We start from the raw sequence: 22,952 nt of genomic DNA, 5'->3' as shown, positions 1-22,952 counted from the left end.
AAATGATGTCAGCCCAACTGCAAACTTTCTTCCCAGAATTTTTTTTGAAAGGTAAAACTGTTTTTTTGAACACAGACCAACATAATTTGAAGATGACTTGCATCAGATTTCGAACATCAAACCTGAGGTACAATGTAGTTTAATTAAAAACAACCGCCTGCCACTCCAGATTTCACCAGTATAGGCCTATTTGATGTTCTTTAAAAATCCTTTATGGGTACTCTCAAGTATTTTTCAATTATGCTAGTTTCACATGTAAATAAATGGGGTATAGCATGATGCAATTACTGTTCTCAAGATAGTGTTAAATGAACACCAGCATCTGGAGATCTAAAACTTTTTTTAAAGATGTAAGTAGTTTCAGGTACTACTTCTGCTCCTAAGTCTCTCTGCCAGGTTTTCTGACTTTCAACTGCATTTTTCTGTTTTTGTAAATGCTTTTCTCTCCTCCGTTGCTCCATCAAAAACCTCAACACACACAAAAAACAAACACAAAAGCCTGGGAAAATCAACTGACTATCCAGGGGAACCGTGAAGCCTGACTATGAAAAAGGTAAACATACTGTTAAAACAGAAGAACATAATGTCTTTCAGTTTTAGTCATTTTAGTTGTGATTTGTAGCTATAGCAGGTACAGCATTTTCAGATAGAAGTCTGATTTTTAAGTTGAGTTCCTTTAGTGCTAGTGTTTGGACACCATGTTACAAGGTCAAAAATTATGGTAGAAAAATTTTTGTGCAAGTCAGTGTCAAAGCAATATAAATGCTCAGCTGTGGAGAAGATGTTTTGATGTCAAATGAAGACAAAACACTGGCCAAGATAATAACAAAACAATGTTAATGCAAGTCCACAAGACAATAATTAATAAAATAAAGATGACAACATAAAATTAATGCAAATCTAATTTAATTAGAGTCTCTCAGTAAAATCACCAATTCACAGAAACAATCCTTACCGTGCACATAACACTGACTTGGGTTGGAGAACCCTCTGAAGAGAGATCAACTGTGCTGCTCTGTCTAAACACAATGGGGTCAAACCCTGCCCTGACTTGCACACTGTACAACTCCACTGTGGTCTGAACTCGCTGTCCTGTCCTACATCTCCATGCAATTTGACTGCACTGACTTGACCGTGGCCAAGTTCATGGTCAGGGCACAGCAGATCTATCCTCCACCGAAATAAAATATACACAGAGGCTTTAAGACTTTGACCCTCTTGTGCTTAAATGACATTACTCATAATTATTGGTTGTGTTGGTTGGTAGTTCTTCACACTAAGTTACACAACTACTTGTGAGTTACATCCCAGTGTGACTGGGTTTCAAATTTTAATCAACAATAGATATGTCTGTGGATGACTAGGACACGAATACCACACATAATAAAATTCAATATACCTCTAGGTAGACACTATTAATACAGAACACGGACTGATATGCAGATGTACTGTGATCACTAAATTAACCTTGTCACTTGCTGCTGATGGTAATAAATACAAATAATGCAGTTATTTAGTATATGTCAACATAGTCTCTATTGGTTCTATTGTTTTCACTCATTATTAGGTCTTCAGTAAAATGGCTGTAAACTTTATCCCAAATTGCAGTTATTTTACTGACTATATAAGCTCATTTTCAATAACTTAGAAAACACAGAAGAAATGGTGCATCTGCAGAATTTCAATATGCTACATTATTTTAAAAGGAAGTACATGCATAAATTCTCAAGATGGCCATAGTTCTTTAGGTTTTTAAAATATGATTTCACTTTTAATATGGATAATAGCCTGGATAATATTTTCTTATACTTAAAATTAGAGATCAGTTCCGGAGTAAGTGTTCAGATCCAGATTAGGTTTACGCTGGGGCTTGGGTATAACTCTGTGAGGTCCATCTCATGGAGTTTCCAAGTAACCATCCACTCAAGTGGGTGTTTTGTGGGATGCACAAGAGGCAATTGGTTGTGACCTCCCAGCCCCCATGAATCCTGCAGATCCAGAAGGAAGGCTCATTCACACTTGTGCAAGGGACCCAATGGGAGATGCTAATGTTTCAAGTACCATTAAAACCTGATATCCACAGGATAAGCCAGGAGTAAGGCCTGCTCTCTAACTCGACCCCAAAGTACATTGACCCAAGGGCCTTCTGTGAGTATTAGAAAAAAAGGGAATGGGGAATTTCATGGACTTGTACAGGGACAATGTTTGTGGAACCACAACTTTCCTGTTCATTCCGTGATCCTAGGATCTAGGTTCTCTCCAACTGCACTAGCAGAAGGGTTGATCTACTTCCAAATCTAAACGTATTAAATCTTTATTAATGAACTAAAGGGTTAAATTTCTGATGATCATTAACTCTAGGCTTTAACATACAGCAGACAATATGCTTGAAAGATAACAAAAGAAGTTTCTTGAAAATGTTCCTTAAATAGCCCTCATTTCTGATACTGTTGATAATTATGAGGAGATTATTTTGTCCTCGTAAATTTAATAAATAGCACTATCCTTGTAGGTACATGACATTTAATGTAATCTAATACTTCCCAAAATACTGATAACATGTTCCTGTGTAGTCATATGTATTACGTGATATGAATCATCATCTCACGTGCTTCAATATCTTCTTTTTCCCAGGATGTTTTTGATTGATATAATTTCAATGCAAAATATTTTGGAATTTAAAGCATAGACTCATCACTAAACCTCCAGCTCCCAGTATTTAAACAGCTGCACTTCTACTGCAATAGGAAGTTAGGGGTTAACCTGTGGAATTTGAAAATACTTTGCTCTAATTGTTGATCGCATTCACATTTTCTCCCACTGTGCTGGGACCTTCAAAGTGGTCCATTTGGAAACTTTTCTTAGACCAGGCTGGCAGATCTGTAGGAGGCTAAAAATCTTTACAAATTGCAATGCACAAAATATCTGTTTTGGTCCTCCTGAGTATTGCACATTCTCTAAACACTGTAACCAAAGGCAACTATGCATCAAGCAAGAAAGAAATGCAAGGTGCCCACTTTCATTATTCCAGCGAGGAAATCCATGTGCTCTCTCAAGGTGTCCTGAAGCTTGGAGCTGGGTTAAAGGAGCAGGTTGACCATACTAAAGAGAAAATTACCTACATCTTTCAACAGCTCAACATTTTTAACAACTCCTTGATAGAATTACTAGAGCAGGTCAGCCTAAATAAGAGGCTGAGAAATGGTCTTATGGAGAAAACTCAGCAACTTGAAACTAGGAACCAAGTTCTGAGCAGGCTCTCTGCAGAGCTCCAGAACCAACTTGCTGAAGTGATGCATTACAGAATGACTTTCAACACCAGGCTGGAATTTTTAGAGGAGAAGATAGAGAATGCCCTAAATTACAAGACTAACACCAGTACTTCAGTGAGTATGACTGACATTATGGTAAGTACCGGAGTTTTTAACACCTGATCTTCTTAATCTATCTTTTAGCATGATTATTTATTCACTTATAGTGATTCTCAGTAAAAGTGGACACTAGACATAGGACTTTTTTTTTAATCCATAAATCTATTACCATATGAGCTGAAAACAGGCTTGTCTGTTTTGCTCTGCATTTTTTTCTTTATTTAAGACTTATGTGGTTACATGTAAGCTCTTCCGGGTCTGAGCTGTCTTTATTTTTGTTCACTGTATAGCTTGATAATTACTAATTATTATTCAAAAACTGTAGTGGTGAATTCATTTACCACATACAATTAAAAGTGGGACAAAACCTGCAGTCCTTATTCAGGCAAAACTCTTATTGGTTTAATTGAGAATTTTACCTGTATGGGGACTACAAGATTTGCCTCTAAAAATAATGTTCTACTCTAGTTCTGATCATTCCTCCAGCTAAAAAAAAGATGCCCCAGTATTTTGCAACCAAACCTTGGAACACATTCAAAGATTTTTGCAGCTTCAAAGTCATCTTTTCTTTTCTCCCCTCCTCCCCCTTCTTCCTAGTCTTTTGTGCACACTCAAAGCGTAAGAATTGATGAGTTGCTTACCGAAGTGGAGCTGCAGCAAGACCGAATTAGTGTACAAGATGCACTCATTCAAAAGTTGCTGAAAAAGGTAGGCTTTTCATATCGTTTTTTCCCCATTCGCCTTTTCACTGCGGGCCTGTGTTTTGAGTTTGGAAGACTACAGTGATCCACTGAACTGGTAACATTATTATTATTTATTTGTATTGTGGTAGCACCTAGGAAGCGATCATACTAGGTGCTGTACAAACACTATAAAAAGAGGGTCCCGGCCTCAAGGGCTTTTCCTGTTACAGGGGGAAACAGTGGGGATATGTTTTTTCCTAAAAGGTAGATGAAAGACCAGAGATCCGCCAAAATTCTTGGCACCAGGAGTTGGAAATTCAAACAATGACAGTACTAATACCTGGCACTAATCTTCTAAGTACTGTATAAATATCATCAACCTGTGTCACATTCCTGCATGGTAGGAATTTTACCAATGAGATACAGCCACTCACCCACAGCTATGCAGGGAGTCAGTAGCAAAGCTGGTTTTAGAATTCAAGGGTAAAGGGCTGCAGTCTAATGTCTCAACATTCCACCTGCCCAAAGAATGGAGATGCGTACTTGTTGATTAATGGAATCATTTGATTCCTATGCATCTCTGGAAGACTGATGCTCACTTTAGTTCCTATAGAAAGAAAAACTTGTGATTTCCCTGTATACTTTATAAATGACTTGCATTAAGTTTCTGTAATTCTCTCTTTCATTTTTAACCACATTGTACTGTTGTTACTTTTTGCTACACAGGTTAGGCCAAAAATTAAACTAGCCAGACAGCCGAAGACCAATGGAATGAGGAAGAAAATAGCAGATTCTTCTGAGAGGCAGAACACAACATTATCAGCACATGAGAGTATATGAAAGACAATCACAGGATTAAAATATTTTACCAGTGATCTATGCAATGTAAGTGCAGATATGCTACTAGGATTTCTATCTTGATTAGATGGCTAACATGCACGAAAGCTAGAGGCTGTCTTGGTCAATAGTTTTTATCTTTTAACAAACTGTATGGCCAAGGTGCTGAAAATTTTTTCAAAAATATTGTTATTGTAGCGTGAATATGACAGCTACCAACTAGCTTGCTCCTAACAGAAATTTTGTAGACCCGTAAACACTAGTTACAAAGCAAATATTTTAAGATAAAATATTTAATTAATATTTTAATATTAAAAAGAATGAGCGAAAACATTTTTAGAGCAGTGCATCTGAGTTTAAAAAAAGTGTTTTTAGACATTTCTTAGAACTATACTTTATCATGAAGTTTATGGAAATCCATGTTTTATTCAGTTTCTCAGCTGACTGATTGAACTGCACAGGGATCGTCATGCCATATGGTATATAGTTCACCAGTTGTATATTACATAACTAATGCAATTTGTTCTGGCATCTCGGGTGTAATGCATCAGTTGAAAGCACTGTGATACACAAGCTATATGCAGGCGGGATGCTTGTGCCACTAGATTGCTGATTGCTAGACTTTCATTTTTTCATGGTTTGTGTTATGTTAAGTAACATATAATAGAATTCATTATTTTTTTATTTTAACACCCAAAAAAAAAAAAAATGCACAGCAACTTCCGGAAACCTTACAAGCAGGCCTGTGTGTGCGCACGCACACATAGTCACACCCCCACTGAACACAAGTGGGGACTGGCTGGACCTACTCCTGGATAGTAAAAACAAGAAGTGGGATATTGTGTCATATCCCCTCTGCCAATAGCAGTGGCTTAAGCACTGTTCTTTCCTGAGATCTATAAAGAAGCAGAGAGGTAGTAAGACAGACAAACATAAATGGGGCCTCTGATGGCAGGATCTCTGAGTGCAATACATCAGCAGGGACCACATTCTTAAACAAAGAGAAATGAAGTTGGGCAATTTAAACCCCTTGGAAAGAAAAACAAACCAATGTAGTGCTAGAATCCACAGAACTGGTGCACAAATAAAGGAACGGGGAGGGGGCAATCTCTACCCCAGAGAGCAACTGTGAAACTGTTAGCATGGTGAGATGCCCTGCCCCAGAAGTATGACACAAGTAGGGCAGCTGTGCTCATAAGGCCCCCCACCACCCCAAGTATGCTAACACTGCATGTAGTGTCTGAGAGAAATCCCTCTAATACAGGAACTTGGAGTGTGGGCCAGAGTACAGAAAAGTTCACCCAGAGCCAAGTATCAGCAAAAGCGATTGCATCACCAACCTAAAATGTGAGCAAAGCAATGGAAGCTGTGAAGGTACAACACTCCCTGCTCCTCCCCTTAGATCTCAAGTGTAGCATGAGCACAAGGGAGTAGTGAAAAATCTTACCTCTCCACAGTTAAAATAAATAAGTGGTTAGCATGTGAGCAAAACATGAGAGCAATGCGGACCATTATGAATGAATTACCTTTTCTTCCAGACTAGACAGAACCATTACTCCTAAAAGCAGAAGCCAAGCAGAGGCTGGGTCTAGAAACTCTCTCCCAAGTACAGGGGATCACAGAACACCCGAGAACACTAATTAGCAGCTTCAATAAAAATACCAAAACCGAGAGTTTCTTTCAAAACCCTTAAAAACAAAAGCCTAACACTTCCTGTATCAAAAGCAGGACTGTGTCTGTTTTAGCTTAGTGACTGTTGAAGCAAATCACTACGCTCTAGATCCAAAATTTTACCCTGGAAGGGTGCAGGATCACTTTCATTTACATTTCATGGAGTGAAAAATTTATACATTTAAACAACATGATTTAGGCTTTTTTTTTTTTTTTTTTTTGCTGTTTAGAACAGAAAAAAGTTACTGAAATAAATAAATCTTCAGTTGTTTTGTCATTCAGTGTGAAACTACATTTATTAAGGAAACACAGGTATACAACGAAAGGGAGTGCTCTGTTTCACAGTGCTGTGATCTCACTAGTGTAAACCGGGAATAATAAAGGAATGGCATTCCGCCAGTATAAAAACTAGCATAAGCAAAATCAAAGTCAGGTCCAGAGTCTATAACAAAGATTCTGCCTCTGCTGTTAAACAAGAAAAATCCACTTTTCAGAAAAGCAAAATATTTCTTGTCATCTATGAAAGCTTTTGTGCTGGTAGAAAAGGACCTTCAGCATGTGTGATGGGATTTGGATTTATAGAGCCCACACTAGATGAGGAAGGCACTGGAAGGATCCTGTGTGCAGGGCTAGCCCTGCCCCTCTGGCCTTGTCAATCACCTATGGTAGGGAGGAGGCCTTTAAAAAGGAGGAAACTGCAGTCACCTGGGGAAAGAGGTCATCTTGAGCAGGAGAATCATAGAATCATAGAATATCAGGGTTGGAAGGGACCTCAGGAAGTCATCTAGTCCAACCCCCTGCTCAAAGCAGGACCAATCCCCAACTAATTCATCCCAGCCAGGCCTTTGTCAAGCCTGACCTTAAAAACCTATAAGGAAGGATATTCCACCACCTCCCTAGGAAACACATTTCAGTGCTTCACCACCCTCCTAGTGAAAAAGTTTTTCCTAATATCCAACCTAAACCTCCCACTGCAACTTGAGACTATTACGCTTTGTACTGTCATCTGCTACCACTGAGAACAGTCTTGATCCATCCCCTTTGAAACCCCCTTTCAGGTAGTTGAAAGCAGCTATCAAATCCCCCCTCATTCTTCTCTTCTGCAGACTAAACAATCCCAGTTCCCTCAGCCTCTCTTCATAAGTCATGTGTTCCAGTCCCCTAGTCATTTTTGTTGCCCTCCGCTGGACGCTTTCTAGTTTTTCCACATCTTTCTTGTAATGTGGGGCCCAAAACTGGACACAGTACTCCAGATGAGGCCTCACCAGTGTCGAATAGAGGGGAACGATCACGTCCCTTGATCTGCTGGCAATGCCCCTACTTATACAACCCAAAATGCCATTGGCCTTGGCAACAAGGGCACACTGTTGACTCATATCCAGCTTCTCGTCCACCGTCACCCCTAGGTCCTTTTCCGCAGAACTGCTGCCTAGCCATTCGGTCCCTAGTCTGTAGCAGTGCAGGAGATTCTTCCATCCTAAGTGCAGGACTCTGCACTTGTCCTTGTTGAGCCTCATCAGATTTCTTTTGGCCCAATCCTCTAATTTGTCTAGGTCCCTCTGTATCCTATCCCTACCCTCCAGTGTATCTACCACTCCTCCCAGTTTAGTGTCATCTGCAAACTGGAGAGTTCAGGAGCAACTCCTGGAGCCATGGGGGAACTCTCATCAAGGAGGAAATCTCCACCCCGACCCTACGGGAAGTGTGGTGAACTCCCAGGGAAAGCCTGACAGAGTGAGCCCGATTCAGCAGCCCAGCCAGAGGGATTCCTTGAAAACCACTACACAGATGCTGTACTGTTAGCACTAATGTTGGCCCTTTTCCCCTTTGAGGGGCTCTGGGAAGAAGTTATTCTCAGGTGCACGGGGGCATTTAACTTTCCTTTAGATCCCCCATCAGAAGGGCTTTAAGAAGGCCCACAAAGGGCAGGCCCACTTGAGGCCTGTGCAGGAGGCACCTAGTGTCACTGACTGGGCATGGCCAGGCTTCCTCCATTTTGGAGAAAAAGCTACGGGGGACTCTTTTACAAGTATGTCATAAAAATAAACCTAAATTTGGGAATCTACTACTTGACCTAGAACTTTGCAAAAAGTCCATTGACCCATCAGAGACAGGGTATTTCATTGATGGTTCCATCCTGCACACATACAGGCAGACTTCAAATTTACCAGCTTATCACTGTAAAAAACTTCCATTCGCTTGTGTACTTTATCCAAATAAATATTCTCTTTGTATCACTATTTCCACCTCTGTCCAGGGTAACGTGCTAATAAAGGATACAAATAATTATCCCCTAAAATTATATTCTGTTATAAGTCCATAGCACTAGGGTATAAAGCTGGCATCGTGTTTTTTGGTTGGTTGGTTTTGTTGGCTAGTATCTGTGAGTTTAAAGATTTGATGTTACTCGTGCTAATTTGTATTTGCCCTTCTAATTGTATAACCACTTGAGTTATAGAAATATTTGAATGAAATGCTGCAAATTGAAAAAAAGAAATTCATTTCCATCCTCTTTCACTCATGCTTAAGACACTGCAACTTTCCTCATTAAAATGCTTCTGGGTCTACAGTGAAGAAACTGCACCCTCAAGTGGCTGAACAGCACAGATACACAGTAATTATACTGGAATAACGACACTCCTAAAGCATTTTTACTGCTAAAATAGCTCCACCAAAACCACTTACTGAGGGTTAATTTTCCTACTCCCGTGAAATTTTAAATCTTTACAATGAGATCAGTCACACGTCTCTTCATCCTTCAGCATTCCTTACAAATTAAGGGCCAAAATTCTCCTCTCGGTTATACCAGTGCAGCCCCACTGAAGTCCTTGGGGTTGTTCTTGGACCAATGAGAGGAGGCTTTTCCCCCATGTAATTAATCTGCAATCATGCAGCCTGATCCTGGGGAGTGCTGAGTGCCCTCACTTCCCACTGGAGTTGAGAGTACTCAGTACTTGCAGAAGTAACCCTAAGAAATCTATGCCAAGGCCATATAAACTGACATGGGTTTCAAAAAGGGTCATTTTGTGTGAATGAGTTTCTTACATTGCAGATTTCCAAGCTTGAGTTCTCTCTTATTCATCTGTCTTTGAGCACAAGTATGTGTGGAATGGGTCCTCAACAATTTGAGTCAGGGCCCTACCAAATTCACTGCCATGAAAAATGCATCACCAACTGTGAAATCTGGTCTCCCCCCATGAAATCTGGTCTTTTGTGCACTTTTACCCTAGCCTATACAGACCAGCATTTCTCAGACAGGGGGTCGTGACCCAAAAGGAAATTGCGGGGGGATTGCAAGGTTATTGTGTGTTGGGGGGTCATGGTATTGCCACCTTTACTTCTGCGCTGCCTTCAGAGCTGGCCAGCTGGAGAGCAGCGGCTGTTGGCCAGGTGGCCAGCTCTGAAGGCAGCACCCAGCCAACAGCACCGCAGAAGTAAGGGTGGCGATACCATACCATGCCACCCTTACTTCTGCGCTGCTGCCTTCAGAGCCAAGGGCCCAGCTCCGAAGGAAGCAGTGCAGCAGTAAGGCTGGCAATACCTTACCATGCCATCCTCACTTCTGTGCTGCTATTGGTGGCGGTGTTCAGAGCCAGGCTCCCGGCCAGCAGCCGCCGCTCTCCAGCCACCCAGCTCTGAAGGCAGCGCCGCCGCCAGCAAGAGTGACACAGAAGTAAGGGTGGTAATACCGAGACCCCCCTACAATAACCTTGTGACCCACCCCCTCAAAACTCCCTTTTGGGTCAGGCCACCTAAAGTAACAACAGATTGAAATATATGACATCATGACATTTATTATTTTTAAACCCTATGACTATGAAATTGACCAAAACAGACTCTGAATTTGGTAGGGCCCTAATTATAGGGTAACAATAAGAAGGGTAGTGTCATAAATATAAAGGGAAGGGTAAACCCCTTTGAAATCCCTCCTGGCCAGGGGAAAGCTCCTCTCACCTGTAAAGGGTTAAGAAGCTAAAGGTAACCTCGCTGGCACCTGACCAAAATGACCAATGAGGAGACAAGATACTTTCAAAAGCTGGGAGGAGGGAGAGAAACAAAGGGTCTGTGTCTGTCTGTAGTCGTCTTGGCCAGGGACAGAACAGGAATGGAGTCTTAGAACTTTTAGTAAGTAATCTAGCTAGGTATGTGTTAGATTATGATTTCTTTAAATGGCTGAGAAAAGAATTGTGCTGAATAGAATAACTATTTCTGTCTGTGTATCTTTTTTGTAACTTAAGGTTTTGCCTAGAGGGGTTCTCTATGTTTTTGAATCTAATTACCCTGTAAGATATCTACCATCCTGATTTTACAGGGGGGATTTCTTTATTTCTATTTACTTCTATTTTTTATTAAAAGTCTTCTTGTAAAACACTGAATGCTTTTTCATTGTTCTCAGATCCAAGGGTTTGGGTCTGTGGTCACCTATGCAAATTGGTGAGGCTTTTTATCCAACATTTCCCAGGAAAGGGGGGGGGGGGTGCAAGTGTTGGGAGGATTGTTCATTGTTCTTAAGATCCAAGGGTCTGGGTCTGTAGTCACCTAGGCAAATTGGTGAGGCTTTTTACCAAACCTTGTCCAGGAAGTGGGGTGCAAGGTTTTGGGAAGTATTTTGGGGGGAAGGACGCGTCCAAACAGCTCTTCCCCAGTAACCAGTATTAGTTTGGTGGTGGTAGCGGCCAGTCCAAGGATAACGGGGGTAATATTTTGTACCTTGGGGAAGTTTTGACCTAAGCTGGTAAAGATAAGCTTAGGAGGTTTTTCATGCAGGTCCCCACATCTGTACCCTAGAGTTCAGAGTGGGGGAGGAACCGTGACAGGTAGTCTTCTAGTTAAGACATTGGACTGGATTCATGAGATCTGGCTCAGTTTCTGACTCTGATGCAGACTTCCTGTATGACTCTGGGTAAATCACTTAATCTCCCTGTGATTTATGGCTCATCGACACTGGGAACCTGCACTGGCATAGCTACATTGTTCAGGGGTGTGAAAAATACACAAACCCTGAGTGATTTAGTTAAACTGACCTAATCCCCAGCAAAGATAGCACTAGGTAGATGGAAGAATTCTTCCGTCAACCTAGCTACCGCCTTTCAGGGAAGTGGATTAACTACCCCGATGGGAGAACCCCTAGTAGTATCACTGCAGCATTGCAAGTGTAGACAAGTCCTCAGTTTTCCATCTATAAAATGATGGAAATCTCTTCTATCCTTTGTCTGTCTTCACTATGTAGATTGCAATGTCTTTGTGGCAGGGATTGTCTCTCACTATGTGTAAGAACAATGCCCAGTACAATGATGCTCACCCCAACCTGAGCGAGGGCCTCTGGGTGCTACTGTAATACAAATAAACAAAACAACAATACTAAATAACAATGAACTATTACTCTTATGTTTTCAGCCATCCCCTCTCTCATACGATTCAATTCAGCTAAAGACAAGGATCAGTACAAATGTAGATATTAAATATCAGTTAATTAACTAGGTTACTTAACGTACTTTGGCAAGAGACAAACGCCAATCTCAGACTGTGACCTTGTCTACATAGATTTCTTAGGGTTAAGTTCTACCTGGCCTTTGTTCACCCTCTCCCGCCTTCAGAGAACATGGGCCTCTGCCACTCTCCTTCGAAAAGTTATTAAACTTCCTATTTCTTTATTCAGCTTCTTTTCTCCCTGTGACTCAGGAACCGCCGGTTGCCAACTGGCAGAGGCCAGAGGGGATGCATAGGTCTTTGCAGGGATTCCCTGGGTCAGATATATGCATATTAAGTTCACCAGAGGATGTCATCTAAGGTCTTTATCAAGAGCCAGTAGCCCACTGGTTGTCATAACCATTCTGAAATGTACATACAGATAGTATTGCAGGAGTTAAGCATCTATACTGGAAATTATGTTCTCAAAACCCTGGAGTTAAGGTAGTTATCCAGAGGCAACAGGTTCCTTTTGAGCATGAGATAGCAAATGCTTCTCTCCCCATCTGTCTCACAATGGAAGCTTAGTTGCATACAGAACCAGATGCTGATTAAAAGATTGTAAAGTGAACAAGAGAGGGAGGCCTGAGGAGAAAAAAAAAAACCAATCAGCAGAGGGTGTCCTGGTTATAAAAAAGAACAAAGGACTGTCCTGTTAGTACCAAGGGTACCAAGAAACACCCTGCATCTTTCACCGAGGAGGCAAGCGGACAGTGGAACTTGCCACATGAAAGGGTGATCACAGCTAAGTCTGGCTGCAAGATGCTGGGAGGACTTTGGGTGAGCATTGCTCTATAAAACAGAGAAATACCTACTTAATTAAGTCTAGGCTCTAGAATGCATGTAAGCTTTTTATTTTACATGTAATCCTTTGTTTTCAGTACTTCTACTTGCTCTTACTCGAATCCCTGTACTTTGTTAAATAAACTGCTAATTGTTTTCACTATACTCTTATTTAAGTTCTGTGTGTTAAGCGGAGCAGTGATCAGAGCTGCAACTGGTAAGCCAGGGTGCATTGGTACTTTGGGAACAGCTCATCTGGGAATATAGAAGAACAGGGGCTGGGCACGCCAAGGAGATGCTGGGGGTTGGAGTGTGCCTATAGCTAACCTGTAGATAGAGTGTGGGGCCTGTGGAAGCTTGGAAGGAAGGGCTTGTGTTGCCTGTGACCAATGGAGTCAGAGAGCTGACCCACAGCAGGCAGAGACAAGGCTTCCTCATGCTAAGGAGAGGTGGTAGTGAGGTGTCTCACAACCCTGGTGTGACAGAGTGCAGGCAATGGAAAGGTGAACCTGCACTCGGATCACTTAGAGGCCAACTAGTTCCCCAGAGACAGCTGACTGAGGTAATTAGAGAAGCAGGCTGGTGGGCTGGGTGAGATACAGAGCCAATTAGCCCATCAGCCCCAGTCTGATAAAGAGGCACAGGAAGGAAATGCAGAGGGGAGTGAGAGTGGGGAACAGGGCTAGCTGAGCCCAGAGACCTCAGGGAAGGGAGACCTCTGTTCCCCTCAGGTCCTGAGGAGAGGGCCAAAAGCGCGAAAGATATTTCAAACAGACTGGTGCACGGGGACTGTACTGGTGGAGAGCACTCAAAAATAAATGATGCTATGACTGCACAATTAGTAGATTCTGGGCACAATCTGTGGGGCAAGAAGGCTGGAGTGAAGATGCACCTTGTGATACCTGGGTACCCCCAGGAAGCATCACACTCCCTGACTCATTTGTGATAGTCACATCTCCCCTGCTAATCAAACTGGCCCTGCTGTCCAAGTCCCAGTCCCGTACAGTATGCTCTGCTGTTGATTTTTTAAAAAAAATCTGCAATACATTCTCTCTTCCTTTCATCAAATTTCAAAAACAAATACAAATATTAGAGCTAAAACTGTACATAATCCCAGAACATTCCTTGAGCCACAAATCTCCAGCCTGTGTATTATTAGCATTACCATATGGTACATCAGTGTATTGAAGAATATTCCCTTGATATTCATAGCTCATTTGGGATTAATGTGTTGCCAGGCTAGTAAGAAATGATGGAACCTGTTTTGATTTGTACTCTTTAGAACGTCTACCTTTTTAAATCAGTCAGAAAAGACTAATACATTTTGTGAAGTGATATAAGAAGGGATCTTATTCATGGAGTAGACAGAGCAATAAACTGCATCTTTGGGTAGTTAGATGACACATGGCAACTACAAAAGCTGTTCAGTACAAATATGCTCCAATGCTGTGAATGTTACTCCTATTATATGACAAGATAAAGGATACAACAAAATCACAAATGAAAATATAATTAGTCTTGCATCATGAGTGTTTTAAAATTCTAGGCCTCTGTTCTCCAGGGATGTCTGTGGGATTTTATAGTTAGAAAAAGAGAGTGGGAGTCAGAACTCCAAGGCTAAGATTTTTAAACATGGGTGCCTAAAGTTAGGTTCCTAAATTCATATATAAGCAGCTATGTAAAGTTGTCTGAGTACCTACTGAAGTCAATGAGAGCTGCTGGTTCCTCAACCCTTTTGAAACACTTTGCTCAGGACATTTACAATTGGACTGGAGAACATACTGCAGAACATATAGTAGGGATCCGATCTTGTATTGGGTAATGAGATTAAAGAATGGTTGTACCTTTACAGGCTTCGATAACCTAACATGCTTTTCAATTTCTAGTTTCTATGAATCGGAGAAAAATTATACCATAATCATTTTTGGAATATGGGTTTAACAGTTTTCAAGAAAATCCATTTTTCTTACCTATAAACAGTGTGGGGAACATATACTTCTCGAACTGGAAACTCCAAAATCTCTTTCTGAGGACGGCTGCGGTTTTCAGGAAATGGTTTCACTTGTAATAACTCAGGGGTGAGACAGCAACTGAGGACTTCTGAAGCTGGGGAGATCTCCAATTTAAGTAATCCTTTAAAAAATTACATGAAAGCTCAGCCTATCATTAAAAATAAGAAGAAGAATAAAACTAAACCAAATATGCATAAGGTCAAAAGAAGTAACTAGGAAATAGGAATTTGGGTTTTTAGTTTGAGGGCTGCAGGAGAAAGAAATTTTGGTTGGAGAAAGTATTTTATCTGGATACACAGGGATCCCTACACATCAAGATAAAATCTCTCTTCAGGTTTCATCAGCATCATCACAGTAAATCCAAAAGGGACATGGCCTCTTTGCAGGTTGAGCACTTCCCAGATTGATCTCTGGGCAGGTCCTAAAGGTGATCTCACTGGATATTCAATTTATGACCATCACTGGCGATCTTATCATGCCATTGAAGCTTTTGGCACCCACATTATCCCCATCCACGTAGTGGCATTCCTTGGCACACACACTTTGGAATTTGTTGGTCTTCCAGTCTAATAATATGTCCTTATCAAGAAAGCCACCAAAACTGAACAAGTTCTGATGGAGGTGGTTTCTGGATTCAGCTTCAATTATCCTCATTTCTGATCTTGTCCTGACACTTAATATATGGAGCAGCTGATAAAGACAACAAGACTCTTTGCACATTCACATGTAGACAGGAAGGAAGGGATACCATACGCTGAGTTGACTTTCTAGTCTCACCCATGCAAAAAGGATAACATTTGTTAAGGATTTAAATTGGAAATAAAGTAGTGTTGCTCTCTAGTTTTGTGCGCAAAGCAAGCACTGCCTTATTTAAGATAGTAAAATGAGGTGTAGATCTTCAGAATATGATTTTCCATATTTTTCTTGCTTGCTGTGACCATCAGTGAAATTGTTAATCATGGTAACATTTAAATTGTCATAATTAAACTTAATATTTAATACTCTATTGAGGTGAATGGGGGCAGTTCACACCTCCCAGAGCTGCTCTTTCAGGCTGTATACAGACACAGGCAGTCATTCCTGCACTGGTTACATTCTGTTCACTTTTTAGAGGTTTTCTTAGCAACCACAAGGGCTAGAGACATAATGTATTGTAAATGAAAGCTTAGAATCTGGAGCTCAAGGAAGCCATCACAAAAAAGCACCAGCTAGTCAAGCTTTTGTGAGAAGCCAAATTCAGTCTCTCCCTCTGCTTAATTAACACTGAGTCAATTAAAAGGAAAAGAGAGTAAACATTTTAATCACCCAACCCAATCTCTGATCCCCATTCTAACAAGGTATTAGGGAATCAGTAAGGATCTTGAGATTCTGCTTTAATCCCATTCTCCTCAAAAACTTCAGGTAAAACCAAAAAACGGAATGAACGCTTTGTAAATTATTGATGAAAACGAACTAATTTAGAATATAAAACTAACTATAAATCTCTGTTTGCCAGGGACGAACAAATTAGCAGGTCAAAAATGGCTGGCTTGATGAAGTCATTAATAAAATAAAGACGTTCCCTCATAACACAATTTATAGCCCTAAAAACCACGGGGATAATTACAGAGGAGGGCTGAGATTTTCATTGGCATTTACTGGAGTTAAGTGCCTATTTCGCATCCCATCCTAAACACATTCCATACCTGGGATGGACTTCACTCTTCTCTGCAAGGAAGAAGATCTCTTGTAGTCAGTTAAAAATTTGAATAGGTCTTCGTCACTAAGTCGGTCTCCTTCCTGTCAGCAGAAAGACAAATTAATTCTGCTATAAGGGTGCATAGTATTGTTACCTACTTTCATGAATTAGATATGTCTGCGAGACAAAGAGTGAGTAGGTAACTCTGTGTTTTGTATGAATTAACCTTTTGTTCCCCAGATACAACACTGAGCAGCATTTTTTCAATTCAGTTTACTTTAGTTCATGTTTACCAGCACAATATAAAACTCCACACACTCTAAAATAAAGAGCATACTGTACCTGTTTTATAAAGGTGTTGACAGTCAGAGTGGTCGCTTTGAAGTTTGACACAGCATAACTGTCCTCTGAATTGAGGCTCCTCTCAGAAAGTCTTCTACCTTGGAGCATCATCGTTCTTCTGTCACCAGTAGTTCCTTTCCCTTCAAGCGTAAATTACATTTAAAAAAATTCATCTTCTTTTGTGTCAGTATAAAGTCTACCATAAAGCATGACAAATACACCTGAATTTAGTCCTAAAATGCCACAAGCACCGTGTGATCTCAGGGGAACAACAAAAGACCTTAACTTTGCATTTTCCATCAACTCAGTGTAAAGCTATGTAAAAAAATGTAGTAAGTGCAGTATTTATTCTGTTGAGCGAATATCATTGCTGCTGCTGCACGATGCTATTGGTTTCTTTAGCCCATAGCATGACAGGAAGTGGGGCAATCTGGTGTGTGCTGTTGTTGGATTGGGCCTTCTATTCACTGTGGAAGACTTAAAAGGATTGATCTTCCAGCAACGTAAATCAAGAGTAACGCCACTAAAGTCAATGGGATTCCACTGCCATAAAACTGGTGTAGAATCAAAGTCAGGGCTAGAATGCATGCAGTGGGAATATGTAGATCATGCATTTAGGGGGCTCCAGCTGACGAGCATGGCAACTTGTGAGTATTATGGGGGAAAGGAAGGGAAAGCTGAGCAGTTCTTAACTACAAAACTGTTGTCAAGAGAATGCTCTTGACACATTGGTACCCTATTAACATTGCTACTAAAGCTTCACATTGCATTGATTAGAATATTAAAACTATTACCATTTAAACTTTCTGCTTCAGACATTTCTCTTTCAAGCATTGAAAAGTTAAAGAAATTGGTTAAGCTTATGGGAGCCCAGGCGAAAGGCATCCGGTATTTCCCCAAACGCTGACAGAAGGACTCAGCTTGGGCTTTCAGTTTCTCAACCTTTTCTTTGCTCTAAAATAAAGAAAGGAAAATACAACATATTAAAAGGCCTAAATTTGACTATGACTATGTGAAGGCAATTTTCACTGTGTATGCTCAGCCTCCTTCAATTCTGCTTATACAGGACCCAATGCAATGACTACTGAAGTCAAGGGGAGTCCATATCATTGTACGAGGCACATATTATACAAGGTCAGCTCGAGTACATGCAACTGCAAAGACGGTTTCTCTCTTTCTGGATGAAATTCATCTTTGTGAAGAGAGCCACCTAAAGGCTTAGACATCACTTAAGTCAACTTACATCCTCAAAAATGGGACTTACGTGTTGCATAGGCCTTTTACTGACCCTCTGCACATGGGGTGAGCTTCCTCCTCTGTCTCTGAAGAGCTCACTACCATGGTAACTGGGAGGTAGTGTGGTGCAGGCAACTCACATCACATACAGTAGGTTACTGGACTGTAGTCAGATTACAACTGCTTTCATGTGGCCACTGACCAGGTCCAAATTTGAACTAGTGACCAGAAGTACAAGATAAAGTCCCCCCATAAAGCCGAGTAAATAGTACCCATTATATAAAGAGTCAGTAATTATATATTTACAGTTGAGTGTATAATATGCATTCTTGATATTCACCATAACAAGTCAATAGATGTCATTGTTATATATATTCTGAACAGTTTCATCATAATTATAACTGCTCTTTGTCTGAAATTGACGTTCGAAGGCTACGCCAGCTAGGGGCGTGATCCCCTGCTCATGTACACCTACTCATGCTCGCTTTCATTGAGCTAGTGTGAGTATACCTAGCAGCGTAGCTGCAGGAGAACGGGTCGTGGCAGGGGGGCACAGCTTGGCTATGCTGGGTACATATCCACCAATTTCAGGCCATGTCTCTGCTGTCCCTACCCCGGCTACTGCAGCTATGCTCTGACAGCAGAACCTCAGTGCTCCAAACACCTCAGGAATGGAGGTTGTTCGTAACTCTGAACAAAACATTATGGTTGCTCTTTCAAAAGTTTACAACTGAACATTGACTTAATACAGCTTTGAAACTGTACTATGCAGAAGAAAAATGCTGCTTTGAACCATCTTAATTTAAATGAAACAAGCACAGAAACAGTTCCCTTGCCTTGCCAATTTTTTTTTAAACTTTCCCTTTATTTTTTTAGTAGTTTACATTTAACACATTACTGTACTGTATGTGCTTCTTTTTTTGGTCTTGGCTGACGACTGATTACTTACTTCTGGTTCCAAATGAGGTGTGTGGCTGACTGGTCCGTTTGTAACTCTGAAGTTCTACTATATTTCTATTCATGCTAACTCAGTGAGAGCTAGCACAAATATTTGCACCCCTACTCACAGAGCAGACATAACCTAATGGTGAGATACCTTTAGAAATCCAGGAAACATTATCATTCCCCTTCTGAGAGGTAAATAATGATTAACTGAACCAGTAAAGAGACATCTGATGAGATGGTGCCTAACTGCCCACATATACAAATCGATGATTTACACACACAAATCAGTGGTTTGTGTCCACACATGGTGCAAATATTTGTGCCAGCCAAACTTTGAAAATTCAGCCCCTGGTTGTTTAACATTGCTCAAAAAACTTTCCAGTTATTGATTTCAGAAGAAGCAAACAATAAAAACATACATCATCTTCTTACGATTTTTTTAGCCATTCACATGAACCAGGATTCCATTAATTGTTTTGCAGATTCTAATTGCAATATCAATTCTCCTTATGTCACCCCCGCCCCCCACTTTGTTAGAATTTAACAGTCTTGACAGTATCATACTTACCTTTCCACCCTCACTTTCTTTTAGAACCATGTAGGGTTCGGCACAGTCTCCAATTTCTCCTTGCTGGAGGACTTTTTCAATCTATCACAATATAGTAAAAGCATGAAAGCCATAAAAGGAAAACATATATGAAGAAAAATACAATCTTTTGCTTTTGCTTCTCTGTAAGTATGAAAGAGCTGGGCTATTTCACAAGGTTAGCCCAGTACTAATACTATTAATAAATTAAACAAATACATAATATAAAATGCCTGTGATTTTCTCTGTGGAATAATCCATCATAGTAATTCTCCCAGCTCCAAATCAGTGCTTAATAAGGAAGCAAAAAGAGTGTCACTGTATGTGTACTGAACCAGGGAAAAGCTAGTGTATCCTAAATGAAAAAAACAGCTCATACCAACCTCATCTGAGAGTTGAAAAAATACATAAACACACCAAATCAACACTAACTGGTAATTCACTGAAAGCACTAACTGTAATTCAAAATCAAATGGCTTATTTCGCTTTGTTCTTAAATTTCTCTTGGACAGTGGCACAGAAAGCTATTAACATTTATGGGAGCAGTACACTGAGCAGCAATATAACTGTCAGTTGGTGTGACAGAGATGTCAATAGATTCCTACTCCTGTGATACCAGTGTTATCAGAAGATCTCTAAACAACTAAACAACAAGAAATTCTTGTTGGTTATTACTACCCTCTCTGAAAACTTCATCTTCACGAACCCAAACCATAGCTATAGTCAGAAAACATGAATTAGAAACCAACAGAATGATACAGCCATTGCTACATACCTTTACTACTAGGTAGATATCAGAAGACGGGTAAGTGATAGAAAATACTGCAGATCTTGCCTGACTAGATGAGTCAATGCAGAGGGTGTGAGATCGTAAGAATCCTTTGAACTGTTCTGAATTCAGGTCACAATGAAAATTTTCAGAGATCTTTAAAACCACAAAAACCAAAATTCCCATATAGTTATTTGTTATAATCCATTGCAAAGCAAAAGTGTATCAAAGGATAAAACATGAGAACATAAGAAGATAAGATACAAAAAGAGTTAAAAAAGCAGTAGCCAGAACTGCAAAATCAATATGGAAATGCAAGTTTGTACGCATGTAAAATTCCTGTTGATTTAAATGGATACAGGATTAGACCATTATTCCACAAAGTGCTGAGCACCCCTAAGCTTAATGGGCCCAGTGAAGTTGAGACCACTCAGCACCTCACAGCAGACTCAATATATTTCAGGACTTGGTCCTTAATTTTTCACAGTGAAACCAGTTTTGCAAAGAGGGGTTCTGTAAAGAGGAGATCATAAATAGCCACAGAACACATTTTTGTGCAACGTGCTCCATGTAAATTGAAGATCATCTGCTGCAAGCATTTCATACACGTGAATTCCAGATGAACAAGCACAACAGCAGATTTTTACCATACTTCCTATAAACCAGGGTAAATTGCCCAGTTTTGGCAACATACCATAAATTGTAACTTCAAAAGACAAGTCACAAAAGAATAATATGAAGTACAGAGCCAAATGTCCCAGCATTTTCAAATTTCAATGAAATTCAGCTGAAAAAAGAACAGACTGTTATTAGCCAGTACATTATTAATGTTTTGTTATTGTCCTTCCCTCTGCTCTGCCCTTACCTTTTTCCTTTCTTTTACATCATAGAGGGCTATGCATGCAAACAATGGTTCTATTTCTATATCAAATCTGTTGAGGAGAGAGACACAGAACATTAATACTTCATTCTTGTGACTGTGCTTATTCAAAAGTAAAGGCTCTATTTTAGCTGCTGGTTTCTTTATGAGGAAAGGAGAGACGGGCATGAGACACAAAGTTTTGATCCAGATCCCAGCTCTCCCAAACTTTGGGAGATCTGTGGGTCTGGGATTTTTTTAACCTTTAGAAAGACAAGGTACCTGGTTCTCTTGTCTGTTAAATCTGCTTTGCACTCAGATGGCATTTTCTGCCTGGTGAAGGATTCCTCCAGTGTGGGAGACTCCTCCTTCAGTGGCACATTGATTCCTAACCCACCCCAACTCCCAGTCTCTGGTGTAAGGCTGGAAGAAAGGGGGCATGGGCAGAGCATTCCTACACCCTGATGATCCCTGACTGCCACAACAGCTTTGGGGGCTGTTGGCAGCTGGACAGTTTACAGTGACTTTGAGGTTGCTGTCAACTAAGCATGCAGGACCGATTCTTGTTGGTCTGATGTTGTGGGAAGATGTGATTAAGTTGCATTTTCACCTAGGCTAATTAATCCCTATGGATATTAGTCACATCTCTGAAGATCTGGTTCATCTTCAAATAAGAGGGTCTGGGATGACGCAATCATGATTCTTGCCATGCTGAAATGGCATTTGGCAGGACTTTCACATTCACTATTTCTTGAAATTAACAATCATTTCTGAAGTAATGTCCTCTAGTAATATGTAGGTGCACACACAGATGACTTGCAGAGGAGCAGGAGAGAAATTGCTATCTGCTTGTACTTTCTCATGTTTTCAGAAAAACAATCATAGCCATGAATAACAAAAATTAGCACATTCCTGGCACAGATTGCTTCCCTATTTAAAAAAATCCAATAACACACACACACAAAGACCAATGAGTTTGCTCTTATTACATAGTTTGGGTGGTTTTTCCTCGCATTGTCTCCTTGACAGTCTGAACATTTCTTTAACCACAGATGGACAATTTTTTTACAAGTATCAGCCTAAGAAAGAACAAGGAATCCAAATGGACCTTTGACATTAAAGATGTCTTATAATGGGTGCTGGTGAAATATATTCCAACTGATATACAATGTGACAGGGCCGGGCCAGATGGCTATAGGAGAGTAATAGAAGGCAGATATATTAGCCCCAGGCTAAGTAGATCCCTTTTCCCTGGGTATGGTAACAGGGAAGGTTCCAGAACAATCAGGAACCTTCTGGAGACAATTAAGACAGGCTGATTAGAACACCTGCAGCCAATCAAGAACCTGCTAGAATCAATTAAGGCAGGCTAATCAGGGCACCTGGGTTTTTAAAAAAGGAGCTCACTTCAGTTTGTGGTGTGCGTATGAGGAGCTGGGAGCAAGAGGCACTAGGAGCTGAGAGGGAGAACGCGGACTGTTAGAGGACTGAGGTGTACAAGCATTATCAGACACCAGGAGGAAGGTCCTATGGTGAGGATAAAGAAGGGGTTGGGAGGAGGCCATGGGGAAGTAGCCCAGGGAATTGTAGCTGTCGCACAGCTGTTCCAGGAGGCACTCTAGACAGCTGCATTCCACAGGGCCCCGGGCTGGAACCCGGAGTAGAGGGCGGGCCCGGGTTCCCCCCAAATCCTCCCAACTCCTGGTCAGAC

The 22,952-nt window shown here is 40.8% G+C and overlaps 1 protein-coding gene across 1 annotated transcript in view; it reads right to left on the bottom strand.

Moving 5' to 3' along the window:
- DOCK8 (dedicator of cytokinesis 8) overlaps nucleotides 1-22,952 on the bottom strand; it is a 132,298-nt gene that overhangs the window by 65,937 nt on the left and 43,409 nt on the right. The window contains exons 8-14 of the mRNA XM_073345216.1: nucleotides 21,248-21,314; nucleotides 20,389-20,538; nucleotides 19,596-19,676; nucleotides 17,641-17,800; nucleotides 16,847-16,986; nucleotides 16,512-16,605; nucleotides 14,785-14,947 (exon numbers count right to left, since the gene is read on the bottom strand). Coding sequence (XP_073201317.1) covers nucleotides 14,785-14,947; nucleotides 16,512-16,605; nucleotides 16,847-16,986; nucleotides 17,641-17,800; nucleotides 19,596-19,676; nucleotides 20,389-20,538; nucleotides 21,248-21,314 — 855 coding nt within the window. The remainder of the gene's footprint in view (nucleotides 1-14,784; nucleotides 14,948-16,511; nucleotides 16,606-16,846; nucleotides 16,987-17,640; nucleotides 17,801-19,595; nucleotides 19,677-20,388; nucleotides 20,539-21,247; nucleotides 21,315-22,952) is intronic.

This window comes from Lepidochelys kempii, chromosome 5 (assembly GCF_965140285.1).
Source record: "Lepidochelys kempii isolate rLepKem1 chromosome 5, rLepKem1.hap1, whole genome shotgun sequence".
Classification (NCBI taxonomy): Eukaryota; Metazoa; Chordata; order Testudines; family Cheloniidae; genus Lepidochelys; species Lepidochelys kempii.
This window is presented reverse-complemented; position numbering and strand designations above follow the sequence as displayed.